This window comes from Pongo pygmaeus, chromosome 13 (genome assembly GCF_028885625.2).
Source record: "Pongo pygmaeus isolate AG05252 chromosome 13, NHGRI_mPonPyg2-v2.0_pri, whole genome shotgun sequence".
In the NCBI taxonomy this organism is placed as follows: Eukaryota; Metazoa; Chordata; class Mammalia; order Primates; family Hominidae; genus Pongo; species Pongo pygmaeus.
Genome location: NC_072386.2, coordinates 127,683,468 through 127,698,499, shown reverse-complemented (window position 1 = coordinate 127,698,499; position 15,032 = coordinate 127,683,468). Strand labels below are relative to the sequence as shown.

Genomic DNA, 15,032 nt, shown 5'->3' with positions numbered 1-15,032 from the left:
GGGCACGGTGGCTCACGCTTGTAATCCCAGCACTTTGGGAGGCCGAGGTGGGCGGATCACGAGGTCAGGACATCGAGACCAAGTCCCAGCTACTCGGGAGGCTGAGGCAGGAGAATGGCGTGAACCCAGGAGGTGGAGCTTGCAGTGAGCCGAGATCGCGCCACTGCACTCCAGCCTGGGCGACAGAGCGAGACTCCATCTCAAAAAAAAAAAAAAAAAAGACAGGTTCCCACTCTGTTGCCCAGCCTTGAGTCACTGGCACTGGTATAGTCATGACTTACTGCAGCCTCAACCTTCTGGCTCAAGTGATCCTCCCACCTCAGCCTCTCAAGTAGCTGGGACCACAGGCATGCGCCACCACACCCAGCTAATTTTTATATTTTTTGTAGAGATGGGGTTTTGCCATGTTGTCCAGGCTGGTTTTGAACTCCTAGGCTGAAGTGATCCGCCTGTCTCAACTTCCATAAATGCTGGGATTACAGGCATGGGCCACCATGCTGGGCTGGAGCCTCTTTTTAAGGGCACTAATCCCACCCACAAGTGTTGCACCTCATGATCTAAAAAGTCCCGCCTCCAAGTACCGTCACATTGGGGATTATGTTTCAACACAGGAAACTGGGTAGGGGGGCACAAACATTGTCTTAAGTCTGTTTTTGCTGCTATAACAGAATACCTGAGACCAGATAATTTATAAGGAATAGAAATTTATTGGCTCACAGTTCTGGGGGCTGGGAAGTCCCAGAGTAAGGTGCCAGTGTCTGGTGCAACCCTTCTTGTTGTGTCACTGTGGCAGGTGGAAGGGTAAGAAGAGGGCCAAGCTCTCCTTATTATACCAGCACCAATTCCAGCCTATCCTCCCTCTGACCTAATCACCCTTTAAGGATCCCACCTCTTAACACTGTTACAATGACAAATATTAACATGAGTTTGGGAGACACAAACATTCAAACCGTAGCATTCCATCCCTGCCCTACACCAATTCATGTTCTTTTCACAAAATATACTCAATTCCATCCCAATGGCCCCATTCAAAAGTCCAAAGCCCAGAGTCTCATCTAAATCAAACATGGGTGAGATTCAAGGCATGATTCATCCGAGGCAACTTTCCTTCCACTGTGAGCCTGTGAAATTAAACAGGTTACATGCTTCCAAAATACAATGGTAGGGCAGGCAACACACATTTCCACTCCAAAAGGATAAATTGTAAAGAGGAAAGGAATAACAGCCTTGAGCATGTCCAAAGTCCAACAGGGAGAATACTACTAAATCCTAAGGCTTGAGAATCATCTTGACTCCAAATCCTGCCTTCTGCACGCCGTGGGGTGCGGCTGGGTCCTCAGGCTCTTGGGAACCTCACCCCTATAACTTTGCTGGGCCCAGCCCTCACACAGCTCTCTTAGGTTGGAGTCTCGTGCCTTCACAGCTCTCCCAGGATGGCAATGAACACTAGGGGCTCTCTAGTTCTGGGGTCTCAGGGGTGGCCTTATCCCCAAGGCTCTACCACATACTGCCCTAGTGTGGGCTCTCTGCCATGGCTCTGGCCTGGAGACTTGTGACATCCTATGTGACACCCAGTGGCTGAAGCCATATCCCCGCTGCTCCTGCAAGGCTGCAGAATCGACACCACCAAGGCTTATGACTTGTACCTTCCCTGGGTCCACGTGAGACAGGCTGGAGTGGCTTAGGGGGTCTGCACTGGAATGCAGACAGCAAAGACTTGGGGTGGCCCCGGCCAGCAGGCTCTAAGGTCCACACTCTACACCTCTCTTTTGACATATTTCCTTCCCAAAGGCCTTGGCACTCTGGGCCTGTGGTGGGAGGGGCAGCACCAGGAATCTGAAATGCCTCTGGGGCCATTTTCCTACTGTCCTGATGAGCAGCCTCTGGCTTCGTTCTGTCCACACTAAGTTGCTTGGCCACACACTCGGTCTGTTCTCCTAAAGACATCTTATTACACCCTAAATGGGCAGGCTGAAAATCCTTACGATCCCTATTCTTTCCTTGTTAATTATAAATTCCATCTTTAATTCATTTCTCTTCTCACATCTTACTCTCTGCAGTTAGAAGATGACATGCTACACCCTGAGTATTTCTTCAGCCAGATATCCCAGTTCCTTCCACAAAGGAAGGACTGGGCATGGACACCATTCAGCCGCGTTCTCTGCCACTTTATAACTAGGATGGTCATTCCTCCAGCTTCTGACACCTTGTTCTTCATTTCTGTCTGAGATCTTATCAGAATGGCCTTTGCTGTCCAGATTTCTACCAACATTCTGACCATGGCCACTTAAGTATTCTCAAAGAAGCTTCAGACTTTCCCTACAGTTCTCTTCTGAGCCTCAACAAAATCACCCTTTACACTCCACCAATGGCATCTAAGCTGCTTCTCGCTCCTCCAAACTCTTCTGGCCTCTGCCTACTACCCAGTTCCAAAGCTGCTTCCACATTTTTTGAGCATTTGTGATGACAACAAACCCACTCCTGGTCTCGATTTTCTGCCCACAGCACCCTGATACCAAAACCAGACAAAGGCAATACAAAAGACAATTATAGACAAATGTCCCTCATGAACAGAGATGCAAAATCCTCAAAAAAATTTAAATCAAATCCAGCAATATATAAAAGTGATAGTGCACCATAACCAGGTAGGGTTTATTCCAGGAATGCAAGGTTGGCCCATATTTGAAGATCAACGTAAGTCACCATATTAACTGTACAGGAGAAAAACCATATGAATATATCACTTGGTATAAAAAAGCATTTTTTTTTTTGAAGACAGAGTTTCCTTGTTGCCCAGGCTGGAGTGCAATGACACCATCTCAGCTCACTGTCACCTCCATCTCCCAGGTTCAAGCGATTCTCCTGCCTCAGCCTCCCAAGTAGCTGGGATTACAGGAGCACACCACCACGCCCAGCTAATTTTTGTTTTTAATAGAGGTGGGTTTTCACCATATTGGCCAAGCTGGTCTCAAACTCCTGACCTAAGGTGATCCGCCTGCCTTGGCCTCCCCAGGTGCTGGGATTACAGGCATGAGCCACCAAACGCAGCCATTGAAAAAGCATCTTGATAAAATGTCTAGTCATAATATTTAAAAAAAAAAAAAAAAAAACTCTCGAAGCAAACTAGAAGTAGAAGGGAACTTGCTCAACCTGATAAAACAGCATCACCAAAAATCCCCGTGGGTAACATGATACATAATTGTGAAAGCAAGAAAGCTTTCCCCGAGAGTGGGAATGAGGAAAGGCTATAGACTCTTACCATTACTATTCAACTTTATAAACGGGAAGTCAGCCAGTGGAACAAGGCAAGCAAAAGAAATAAAAGGCATAGAGATTGAATAAAATGAAATAAAACTGTCCTTATTCACGGATGACATATTGTTCACGCATAAAATCCCCCCAAATCTATAAAAACAAAATCCCAATCTCCTACAACCAGTAAGTGAATTCATCAAGGTTACGAGGTATAAGAACACATAAAAATCAGGTTTTTAAACACTGGAAATATACAGTCAGAAACCAAAATTCAAAAAACCACCTCTTACAACAGCTCAAGAAACAAAGTAAGCTTGGGATAGGAAACAATAAATAAATAAGTAAAAGAAACACTGAAGCATAAACCTACTAAAACATGTAAAAGATATGTATACTGGCTGGGCGTGGTGGCTTTTATGCCTATAATCCCAGCACTTTGGAAGGCAGAGGTGGGCGGATCACTTGAGTCCAGGACACCAGCCAGGCAACATGGCAAAACCCTATCTCTACAAAAAATACAAAAATTAGCCAGGCGTGGTGGCACACACTTGTAGTCCCAGCTACTTAGGAGGCTGAAGTGGGAAGATCCATTGAGCCCAGAGGTCAAAGCCACAGTGAGCTGTGATTGTGCCACTGCATTCCAGCCAGTTCAACATACATATGAAATACTACAAAACGCTGATAAAGAATAGAGACAGACTATGTTCATGGATTGTCTGACTCAACACAGATGTCATTTCTCCCCAAACTGATGTGTAGATTTAACGCAATTCCAATCAAAATCCCAGAATTTTTTTGTAGTTGACTGTAAAATATATATGTACTGTCAAACGAACAAAAATAGGGAAAACAATTCTGAAAAACAAGAACGGGCTGGGCATGGTGGCTCATGCCTGTAATCCCATTACTTTGGGAAGCTGAGGCAGGCTGATCACTTGAGCCCAGGAGTTTCAGGCCAGCCTGGACAACATAGAGAGACCCTGCCTCCGGCCGGGTGCAGTGGCTCATGCCTGTAATCCCAGCACTCTGGGAGGCCGAGGTAGGCAGATCATGAAGTCAAAAGATCGAGACCATACTGGCCAACATGGTGAAACCCCGACTCTACTAAAAATACAAAAAAATTACCTGGGTGTGGTGGCATGCACCTGCAATCCCAAATACTTGGAAGGCTGGGGCAGGAGAATCGCTTGAACCAAAGAGTCAGAGGTTGCAGTGAGCCAAGATGGGTCACTGTACTACAGTCTGGTGACAGAGCGAGACTCTGTCTCAAAAAAAAAAAAAAAAAAAAAAAAAAAAAAAAGGGAGACTTTGTCTCTATTAAAAATTTAAAAAATTAACCGAGTGTGGTGGTGTGCCTATGGTCCCAGCTACTTGGGAGGCTTGAGGTGGGAAAGACCTGCTTGAGCCTGAGGTCTCGAGGGTGCAGTGAGGTAGGATTTGTACCACTGCACTCCAGCCTAGGCAACAGAACGAGACTGTGACTGTCTTTAAAAAAAAAAAAAAAAAGGGAGAGAGGGCAGGGCAGGGGAAAAGAAAAAAGGAAGGAGGGAGGGAGGAAAAAGGAAAAAAAGAAAAAGAAAAACAAGAATAAAGTTTGGCCAGGTACAGTGACACATGCCTATAATCCCAGCACTTTGGGAGTCCAAGACAGGACAGTGTGAGACCAGGAGTCTGAGACCACCCTGGGCAACATAGTGAGATTCTGTCTCTACAAAAATTAAAGAAAATAAGCTGAGCGCGATGGTGTGAACCTGTAGTCCCAGCTACTTGGGAGGTCCAGGTGGGAGGATCACTGGAGCTCAGGGGTTTGAGGCAGCGGTGACGTAGGGCTGCGCCACTGCGCTCCAGCCTGGGTGACAGAGCAAGACCCTATATCTTAAAAAGAAAGAATGCTGACAACACAAAGTGCCCACAAGGATGTGGAGCAGCGGAAACTGTGGCTCATACTGGCATTCCACAACAGGCTACAGCTATTCTGGAAAATGCTTGGCAGTTTCTTTTGAATTTAAAAATACACTTACTGTGTGATCCAGCAGCCCCACTGCTAACTACCTTAATGAAATAACTTGCTCAACAACCTGTACACAAATGTTTATAGCAGCCCTATTCAGACCTGCAAAACATTAGAAACAACCCAAACACCCTTCAACAGGTGACAAGACAAACTGATCCATCCATAGAGCACTATTCCAAAAAAAAAAAAGAAAGAGAAAACAAATGCTGATGCACGCATCCTGATCAATCTCAGTGGCGTTCTGCAGATCCCGCTGTTCCCAGCCACGCATTGTAGGACTCCATTATGGGACCTTCTTGGAAAGAAATAACTACAGTGGTGGAGGACAGGTGCGTGGCTGCCACGGGTCGGGGTGGTGACTATGGGGAAAGTAGAACAGTCTTCTGAGACGACAGGGCTCGCCTGTCTCCCAGGTATGGTGCTTACCCAAATCTGCACAGGTGTGAACATCCATGGAATTGAAGGTTCCATGAACAAAACAAAAGAGCAAATCAATTTTACTATGTGAAATTTAAAAATGTTATTAGGGCCAGGTGCAACGCCTGCAATCCCAGCACTTTGGGAGGCTGAGGTGGGCGGATCACCTGAGGTCAGGAGTTCGAGACCAGCCTGGCCAACGTGGTAAAACGCCGTCTCTACTAAAAATACAAAAATTAGCTGGGCGTGGTGGCTCACAGCTGTAATCCCAGCTACTCAGGAAGCTGAGGCAGGAGAACTGGTTGAACCTGGGAGGTGGAGGTTGCAATGAGCCAAGATTGTGCCACTATACTCCAGCCTGGAAGACAGAACGAGATTCCGTCTCAAAATAAACAAAAACAAAACAAAACAAAAAAAAAACACCACTTCCTGAGGGAGATGTAAGGTGACACAAAAGTTCGGCAATTCCTCCAAGAGCTGAACAAGTGGCCCAGCAGCTCTACTCCTCGGTATAAATATTCAAGAGAAATGAAAACAAATACGCGTCCCCACAAAAACTTGTTCACAAATGTTCACAGCAGCATTTTCAGAGTAGCCAAAAAGTAGAAACTGCCCAAATGTCCAGCAACGGGTGAATGGATAAATAAGGTGTGGTGCATCCATACAAGAGAAGATTATTCAGCCATTAGAAGGAATGAAACTCCAACACACGCTGCAACACACAGGAACCAGGAAAATATCTTGCTGAATAAAAGCAAAGGCCACATTGATACGAATGTCCTGAGTAGGCAAATCTAGAGACAGAAGGTAGGTTTGTGGCTGGCTGTCAGGGGTTGAGCGGGAGGGAACAGAGTGACTGCTAAGGGAAGGTTTCTCTGCAGGGTGATGAAATGTCCCAAAATTAGGTAGTGACGATGGTACCTCTGTGGGTTTGCACAGAGCCTGTCACTTCCCCAGAAGGCCACGAGGCGGCTGGGCCAGGCCTGCCCACGGGGCCGCTCCAGAGCATTTTGTCCCTCCAGGGCCTCAGTCTGCTTTGCGGGAGCCTCTTCGTGCGGCAGCCAGTGCGCGCCTAGGGAATTGTTCCGAGTGCAGAACTCTGCCCCTTCTTCAGCCTGGAGCCCGAAGCTGCTCTGCATGGGGGGTGCGGTCCTCAGCTCCTCCCCCAGGTTCTCCAGACCTCCATCTCCACTGCAGGGAGGTGAGGACCAGGAGGACCATCCGGCTGCTCTGGCTGGCAAAGGACCTGCAAGGTAGCTGCTCTGCCCGAGGTAGCTGCTTTGCCCGGTCTTTCAGCTGATCCACTTTTAGACTCTGCTCCATGCCAGGGCCTCCCGGTGTGGCCAGCTTCCCCCTCAGCCCTCTTCTGCTCAGCAGCCACCCACCAACCCACTTCCCACCTTCCAAAATGCGTTCAAATCCTTTGTGGGATGTTGGCTTCTTCCCCGTCTTTGTCCCTGTGGGAGGATTTTTTTTGGTCCATTCCTCTCATTTCACAGTTCCATTTCGTTTTAAGTGAGAAGAGATGACCTCAATTGATCTGTTTTAACAAACTGCAATGACCCAGCAAAACCTGTCACATACAAATAAATCCCCAAATATAGAAGCCCAGTATATTAAAGATGAAACTTCAGAATCATTAGATGAAAACATGACAGTGGTTTTCAGCCTCAGGGAAGGTCAGGATGTTCTGAGTCGGTCGGAAATAGCACCATTCATAAAGGATAAGATCAGCTGATCATGTGTAAGGTTTAAGCTTCTGCACATCAGGAATAGAAACACGGTTCAAAGACACAACCGAGAATCTGTAACCAGGAATATCAGGAACTCCTACCAACCAGGAGAACAAGACCCAGACCAACAACCAGAAGAAAAATGAGAAAAAGACATCAACATGCAATTCGCACGGGAGAGAATCCAAGGGAGAGGTAAGCATGGTAAAGATGCCCGACTCCGCCGAGTCATCAGAGAAACGCGTGACAGCGATGCCACTTCACACACAGCAGGCTGCAGCATTTCCTCAATTCCAACACCACGAAGTGCGGGCAGGGATGGGAGCGATGGGAACCCTCCCCTGGTGCTGGTAGAATGACCGGATGCAGCCCCTCTGCAAAGCAAGCTGGCAACTGCTAAAAAGGGGAGGCCCAGAAACCACCAACCCTCCTTCCAGGTTGACAGGAGACCCACGAGGGCAGGTCTGGCTGTCTCCAGTCACCAAACCCTGAAGACACATGGGAAGAGACTGAAAGGTGCTCTCTAGGGAACTTACACACGGCAGTCAGAATCCACCATGCAGAGTGCCCAGCACAAGACACAATGAAAGTAGCCAGGCTGAGTAAAAAGCCCAGCTACCTGCAGCTGACCCAGTGGATGGTTTCTGCATTTTCAATGCAATACTCTTATTTGTGAATACAGAAACATACAGATGCAAAATTCTAAAGCCCAAGGAAAACCGGAACGCCTCAATTCCTGCCACGTGGCCTGGGGAGCTGAGGTGAGGCCGGGAAAGGGAACCAACAGCAGGGCTCTGCAATGCTTGCTCTTTAGGCCCAGTACACACTCATGGAACAGACACAATACCCGTCGGTCAGTTCCGTGCCTGAGTTATTTTCTGTACTTTTCTATGGTCTTAACTTCTCAAACTACAACAGTGCGTGAAGATGTCGAGAGGGGACAGCACTTTATCCTGGACCCCGATACAGATGCCCAGTAGGTCCCAGCACGGCTGCCCTGACACCGAGAGCGAAGCCGTGCCTACGCCTGCCTGCACTGTCCCAAAAACACACCACAGGGGTGGTGCAGCCAGGACGGTCGGTGCAGCCAGGATGCTCGGTGGAGCCTGTGCACAGAAAGGCAAGACCAGGGCTGGCTCATCCTCATCCTGCTCTCACAGGAGTCCCTGGGGAGGCCCAGGAGAGGAGCTGGACAGGGAAGAACATTCCAAAAGAGGGAACACTGGGCTTCACCAAGGCTTGAGAAGAGAGAGCTTATAGCAGGTAAGGAACAGAGAGAACAGCCTGGCTAGCTAGAGAAGCAGGCAGGGGCCAGGCACCCCGTGGGGAGGGGTCTGTGAGAGGAGAGACCAGGAGGACCCGCAGAGGGTCACCACTGCCAAGGCTGGAAGCCGCAGGCAACCTGGAATCAAATGGATGCCACTGACCACAGAGATTTGAATGGTTTAATAACTGTCTCGTGAGCTGGATGGCAAGCTCTCACACTTTGCCCGCAGGCTGTGCTGTGCACCCCCACGCAGTGGTCTGAGCAGAGGCAGCATGGGACCAGACCCTCTCCCACAGCCAGCCTGGCCAAGGTGGCACAGACCAGAGCTCTGTGCAGACAAGCACCCAGGGGTCTAGGAATGCTCCCTTCTCTCCAGGGGCCAGAGGGGAGAACCAAGCTGCTCGGCCTTCCTTGCTCTGGCCAGCAGGAGGCCCTTCTCCTGGAGCAGCCCTCCTTTCTGCCTGTCATGCCAGAGGGACACAAGGCCATCCACTGCACTCCTGCTACGTGGGCACTGCTGGGATGTGTTCCCACTCCAAGTGTCCCCACCCAGGGCCTCTCCCTTCACTGCACAGGACAGCAAGGGCAGCTTGTGCGGGGAAGCACCTGAAGACCCTCGGCCAATGCCACCACAGCCCTGGGCTAAGCCCGTCTCCCAGGCCCCTCCACAGTCTCTGGAATCTGAGGACTGGCTGGTGGCTCCTTCCCCCATGACAGTGAACTTGGCCGACACCCTCCCAAGCGCCCAAGCGCGGCCCCTGCCCACTTGTACAGTGAGGCCCTAGCCCAGCGTGGTGGCCCCTCAGTGAGCCAGCTGTGCCTGGCTGCCCCCAACCCCCAGACACCAGTAGGGGGCAGTTAGAGCCCTGTCAGGTCCACAATGGCCTTGATGAAGATGGCATCGTCCCGCACGTAGGAATTCTTGGCCTCCATCTTGGAGACGGGGCAGAAGAGAGGGCAGCCGCTTGCGATGTTCATGTCGTTGACTGGCCTCTGAAAAGAGGACGAGGTCACATCCGGCCTGAAGGCGTCAATCACGTGCTCCCGGTTATTCTGGTCAAGCAGCATTAAGGTCACCTGGAGGAGAGAGCCCCAGGGAGGGGACACAGGTCTGTGGGCTGTCTCGCTCTGGCTCCCGAGGGTCTGGACACCAGCAGGGCCGCTAGCAGGAGGCCACAGGCGCCCATCCCAGGACCCAGGCCAGAGGCTGAGGCCTGGCCAAGACCACGTGGTGGGTGGCCTTTCTCCTACCGCAGCGCCCGGGCTCCCCAGCCCTCCCCAGCCACCTGCATTCCACTTCTCTCTGGGGAACCTGTGTCCATTCTGGCCTTTCCTGTCCACTGACATCTGGAGTGTAGACTAAAGCTTACCACTCCTGAACTTGAATTATTACTAGGAAAATGCAAAAAATAACACGTCTGGCAAAGACATTTTCTTGCCAAAGAGATCATGAAGCACTCACTGCCCACCCATGAAGAGCACTATTCAGGGAGAACCTGAGTCTGCCTCTGTCGGGACTGTGAACCTGGACACCCCAGGACAGACAAGGGCCTGTGGGCCCTCCACACTCCCTCCCCCGCCCAACTCTGCTCTGCCTACTCCACTAGCTATAGGGAAGTACCAAGTCTGGGCCAACTGTGGCAAAAGGAAGGGACCTTCTCATTCCAGTCTAGTCTCTGGATCTTCAATTCCACAAAATAGTAGATTCTGATTTTCAAAACAGGCCAGGCACAGTGGCTCACGCCTACAATCCCAGCACTCTGGGAGGCCAAGGTGGGCGGATCACAAGGTCAGGAGTTCGAGACCAGCCTGACCAACATGGTGAAACCCCATCTCTACTAAAAATACAAAAATTAGCTGGGCATGGTGGTGCATGCCTGTAGTCCCAGCTACTCAGGAGGCTGAGGCAGGAGAATCACTTGAACCCGGGAGGTGAAGGTTGTAGTAAGCCGAGATCATGCCGCTGCACTCCAGCCTGGGCGACAGAGCAAGACTCCGTCTTAAAAATAAGTAAATAAATAAATGACACCTCCGACGAAGAGGGCTCCGAAGCTGTGTTCCTTCCTCTGCACACTCTCTCCAGGGCAGGGTTTTCAAACTACTGGTCCAGACGCCCATCAACATCTGGAGTCCTGGGCTAAAGCTGGGTACCCCCGAACTTGCATTATTTTGTACTTTGTCCTTTTGTTCATTTATTTAGAGCCCATTCTTGCTCTGTTGCCCAGGCTGCAGTGCAGTAGCGTGATCTCGGCTCACTGCAGCCTCAACCTACTGGGCTCAAGCAATGCTCCTGTCTCAGCCTCCCGAATAGCTGGGAATACAGGTGCGCACCACCAAGCCCGGCTAATTTTTCTATTTTTTTTTGTAGACATGGGGTCTCACTATGTTGCCCAGGCTGATCTCAAACTCCTGGGTTCAAGCAATCCTCCCACCTCAGCCTCCTAAAATGCTGGGATCACAGGGATACATAATCCCCCACATTCGGCCTTGTGCTTTTTCTTAGTCATATTTATATTTATCTAACAGGTCAGGAAGCCAGTTGTTTGTGTCACGGACCAGTGCTCAGAAATCATGGAAACGACAGAAACTGCCAGAGCTCTCCGCCGCGTGACACAGCATCACAGGGTGACGTGCCTGCTGCAGACCCCTGGTCCAGTGAGCCCAAGCCACTCTGTCCCGCACAGTGCACCACAGAAGCTGCACTGCCCAGAGGGACTCCCAGGTGCAGCCCTAGCGAAGCCTGCAGAGACGGCCTCACCTTCTGGTTGAAGGGCCACCGCAGCAGGGCGTCATTCGGGCCCTTCATCACCACAAAGAAGAGGGACAGGTGTGTTCCTCGCCCGGTGCCGTCGCCATTCAGGTAGATACGCAGACACATCTTGTAGCCGTACCTGCTGGTGTAGAAGGCTGGGGAGGCAGGAGGGGCGCCTGGTGAGCTGACACTCAGCAAGGGCGGGGCAGGGTTCTTCCTGCCTGGCTGCCCTCCCCCAGGGACAGAAACACCCACAAAGAAACATTCAGGTTGTGGGGTGCAAAGAAGTTTTTTTCCCTCAAACTATGCAGTTAGTTTCCAGTGAAAACAAGTTTCATTAAAAAAAAAAGTAATTAGAAAAAGGTTTTTTTTTTTTTTTTTTTTTTTTTTAAAGATAAGAGTCTCACGCTTGTTGCACAGACTGAGTGCAGTGGTGCAAAATCTCGGCTCACTGCAACCTCCATCTGCTGGGATCAAGCGGTTCTCCTGCCTCCCCCTCCTGAGTAGCTGAGATCACAGACGCTTGCCACCACACCCGGCTAATTTTTGTATTTTTAGTAGAGATGGGGTTCCACCATGTTGGCCAGGCTGGTCTCAAACTCCTGACCTCAGGTGATCCACGCAGCATGTTGGCCTCACAAAGTGCTGGGATTACAAGTGTGAGCCACTGCGCCCGGCCAGAAAAAGCATTTCTAAGAATCCCAAATGTAACCCCCCAAAACTTAAAGAAGATGAGCAGAGCCACATGGCGAGATCCACCAAACGCAGTGGTTGGGACCTCGGCAGAGCTGCAGAGGGAGCCCTGACTGGCCCAGGGCTTAGGGTGGGCCCCAAGCCTGCCTCAGAAGAGGCGCTGGCTAGAGTGAACCCCGAAACAAGCAGAGTCGACTTCCTTCCCCCGCAACAAGACACAGACGTGATGACAGCCAGAACCCGGCAGAGGCTGCTTTCCAAGTCACATAACAGAACACCGTGGGCAAAGGTCTGCACACAGGGGCCCCACTGTGGTGGAACCAGGACCACCCTCCCATCCTCCCCTCCACCGCGCCCCCAGGCCCATCCTCCCCGTCCTAGTCCTCCACCGCGCGCCCAGGCACATTCTGCCCGTCCTCGTCCTCCACGCGTGCCGCACACAAGCTGTGTTCACCAGCATTGCTTAAAGCAGATGTTGCACACAAACAGGTCCTCTTGCCTGAGTGCAGCTCCCAAGAAGACCACCTCCGTGGCAGGGCCTCCACAATGCTGACCCTTCACCCCACGCTTAGTACAGAGCTCCCAGCATATACAATCGGCTGAGCCAGCAGCTGCAGAGGGAAGGTCGCCACCAGAAAGCAGTGCTGACTTTCCCAGCCCTGGAGGAACAGGGCCATGCCCTGCAGGCTGCCCAGACTGTTCCCTTGAGTTTCCCCCAAAATAATCTTTCATTTTTCCAGTCTCAACTCAGAGAAGAAAGAGTGTGAGTTTTGTTTCTGGTCCCTGCTGAAGGCCTTGGCAGGAGGCACCACACAGAACATGGCGGCCCCTCCAGATGATGCTTGGGTCTCTTTCAGCCTCAAGGGCGCCGGAGCACTGGACTGCCATGGCCCCCGGTGCTCATGGAGTTTCACCAGCAGTGCCAGGCTAAATTCAAGCGGAAAGGTGCCTACAGAGTCTCAGCCTTGATCCTAGAACCTAAGATCTTATCAGCAGGTTCACCAAGTCAGCTAAAAATAAAGTCCGCACGAAGGCGTGTTCTGAGCCATGGCAACAAAGCCCACGAAGGGAGTGCCTGAGTTGGGGCCGAGATGATGGCTGGGGCCGCCACGAGGTCAGCCGGGGCCTCGAGGGACAGGGGCGTCGCCTCTGGACTCGAGCGCCCAGAAGTACAATCCTGGCAGGAGCCTGCGGCTGGGCAGCCACCACCCCACCCTCTCTCCAGCAATGCCCTCCAGGGGAGATCCCACGAGCACCCTCTCAAGAGACCCCATAGTAGGGGTTTTAAAAAAAAAAAAAAAAAAAAAAAAAAGGCGGGGGACTGTGAGAAACACCCTCCCTGAGCTCCGTGTGGAAAATGAACCTGGGAGGGGTCAGACTAGCTCAGCCCCAAGGCCCTGGGAGCCATGTCCCACCCCCACAGCCACCCCCACCCGCCCTGTCTTCCTGGGAGCTGTGATCAGGCAGGAGAGCCTGTTGATGTAATATCCGCTTTAGGGCCGTGTGCCAGAGGACCAGGCTGTGGGTGACAAGGGGCACACCTCGAGGGCCGGCACGGCAGGAGGGCAGCCAGCCCAACCCTCCCACCCCAACCCCTGCCCAAGGGCACCCACCGGCCAGCCCATATTCAGCTGCCCCACTTGCCACTCAGGGAGGCGTAGCCGCTCCCGGTATCACTGGGGGGTCGTATCCCCAGCCCCACCCCTTGGGAGCCATCCCATGTGGTCACAGGGGTGAGGGGACCCAGGTGCCAAGTAAACAGCAGCTGCAGTGAGGTGGGGGTCCTAGAACCACACCTGGGGAGAAGATGGCGGGTGTGCGGCCAGCCACAGCTTCCTGGCGCTTCCTGGCAAAGTCTGAGATCTTCCAGATGAAGACCCCATCGTAGGTGGATGCCTCCATCTCCAAGACCTTCTGCTCCAGGTCGGCCATCGCCAGGTCCTTGAGGCCGATGCTCCTCTCTAGCTGCTGCACCTGCCGGGAGCCAAGACCACCTTCCCTCTTACAAGAGCGGTGTGGGCACAAGCCCCTGCCTCCCACACCCACCGATCTCCAGGAGGACAGTGCTCTTGGGCACCCCTGGGCTCCATGTTTCTCATGTCCACTCCCTGCACACAAGAACCCAACCCCACCCTCGCCAAGAGGTGGTGGCTCCAAGTCCACACAGAAGCTCCCGGCCAGCAAGCGTGCTCAGAAGCCACACCAGGCCATGCACATCCCCATGGCTGACTGCCCTCCCATCAGAGAGAAGAGGCTCCCGCCCACGGCCTGGCCTCTATGACCTTCCAGGGTTTGGGTCCCTTAGATGACAGGACTCAGAAATGAAGGGGGCCAGAGCCTCTCCTAAACCACGCTGGACTAGGGTTTGCGGATGGAGTTCTACACTGTCTGGGCTCTAAAGCTCCAGGACCTGCTGAAACCTGCTGGGGCGCAGACACTATCCCCCTTTACACTGTCCTTCTCATGGCTGGCCACCCAGCAGGCACAAACCTTGCTACTCAGGGCTTCAATCTTGTCTTGGTCCAGCCGGTGCTGCCGGCTGCAGGCCTCGGCAGTCATGGCCACCCTCTCCACCTCCCGGTTCAGGACGCAGACAATGTTCTCAAAAGTGGCCGTCTTGTTCTCCAGGCTCTCGCACCTCTGCAGGAGCTCTGACCCCGCGTGGCTCTGGTCTCCCGAGAGGGGCTTTGCCTCCAGCACCGAGCTCAGTAGCATGGCCAGGTGCTCCCGCAGCCACTGCGCCTCATGCTCCTGCTGTTTCTCACCCTCTACCTGCGGACACAGGGCAGGGAGGCTGCTGGCTCCATCCACCATTCGGCTCCCACCCGGGGACAGCCACCAAGACGTGGGCCTCAGCTGAGCTGAGGAGACACAGGCCAGAGTCAGAGATAGGGATGCCTG

At 52.1% G+C, this 15,032-nt stretch overlaps 1 protein-coding gene across 4 annotated transcripts in view; it reads right to left on the bottom strand.

Annotated features, from left to right (window-relative positions):
* Positions 1-8,850: 8,850 nt before the first annotated feature.
* The window catches only part of TRAF2 (TNF receptor associated factor 2), a 43,602-nt gene continuing 37,420 nt past the window's right edge, over positions 8,851-15,032 (bottom strand). For all 4 annotated transcript variants that reach the window (XM_063650088.1, XM_054502376.2, XM_054502375.2 and 1 more), the window contains 4 exons: positions 14,622-14,903; positions 13,928-14,105; positions 11,445-11,593; positions 8,851-9,763 (listed from right to left, as the gene is read on the bottom strand). In XM_063650088.1, coding sequence (XP_063506158.1) covers positions 9,545-9,763; positions 11,445-11,593; positions 13,928-14,105; positions 14,622-14,903 — 828 coding nt within the window. In that variant the 3' untranslated portion in view covers positions 8,851-9,544. The remainder of the gene's footprint in view (positions 9,764-11,444; positions 11,594-13,927; positions 14,106-14,621; positions 14,904-15,032) is intronic.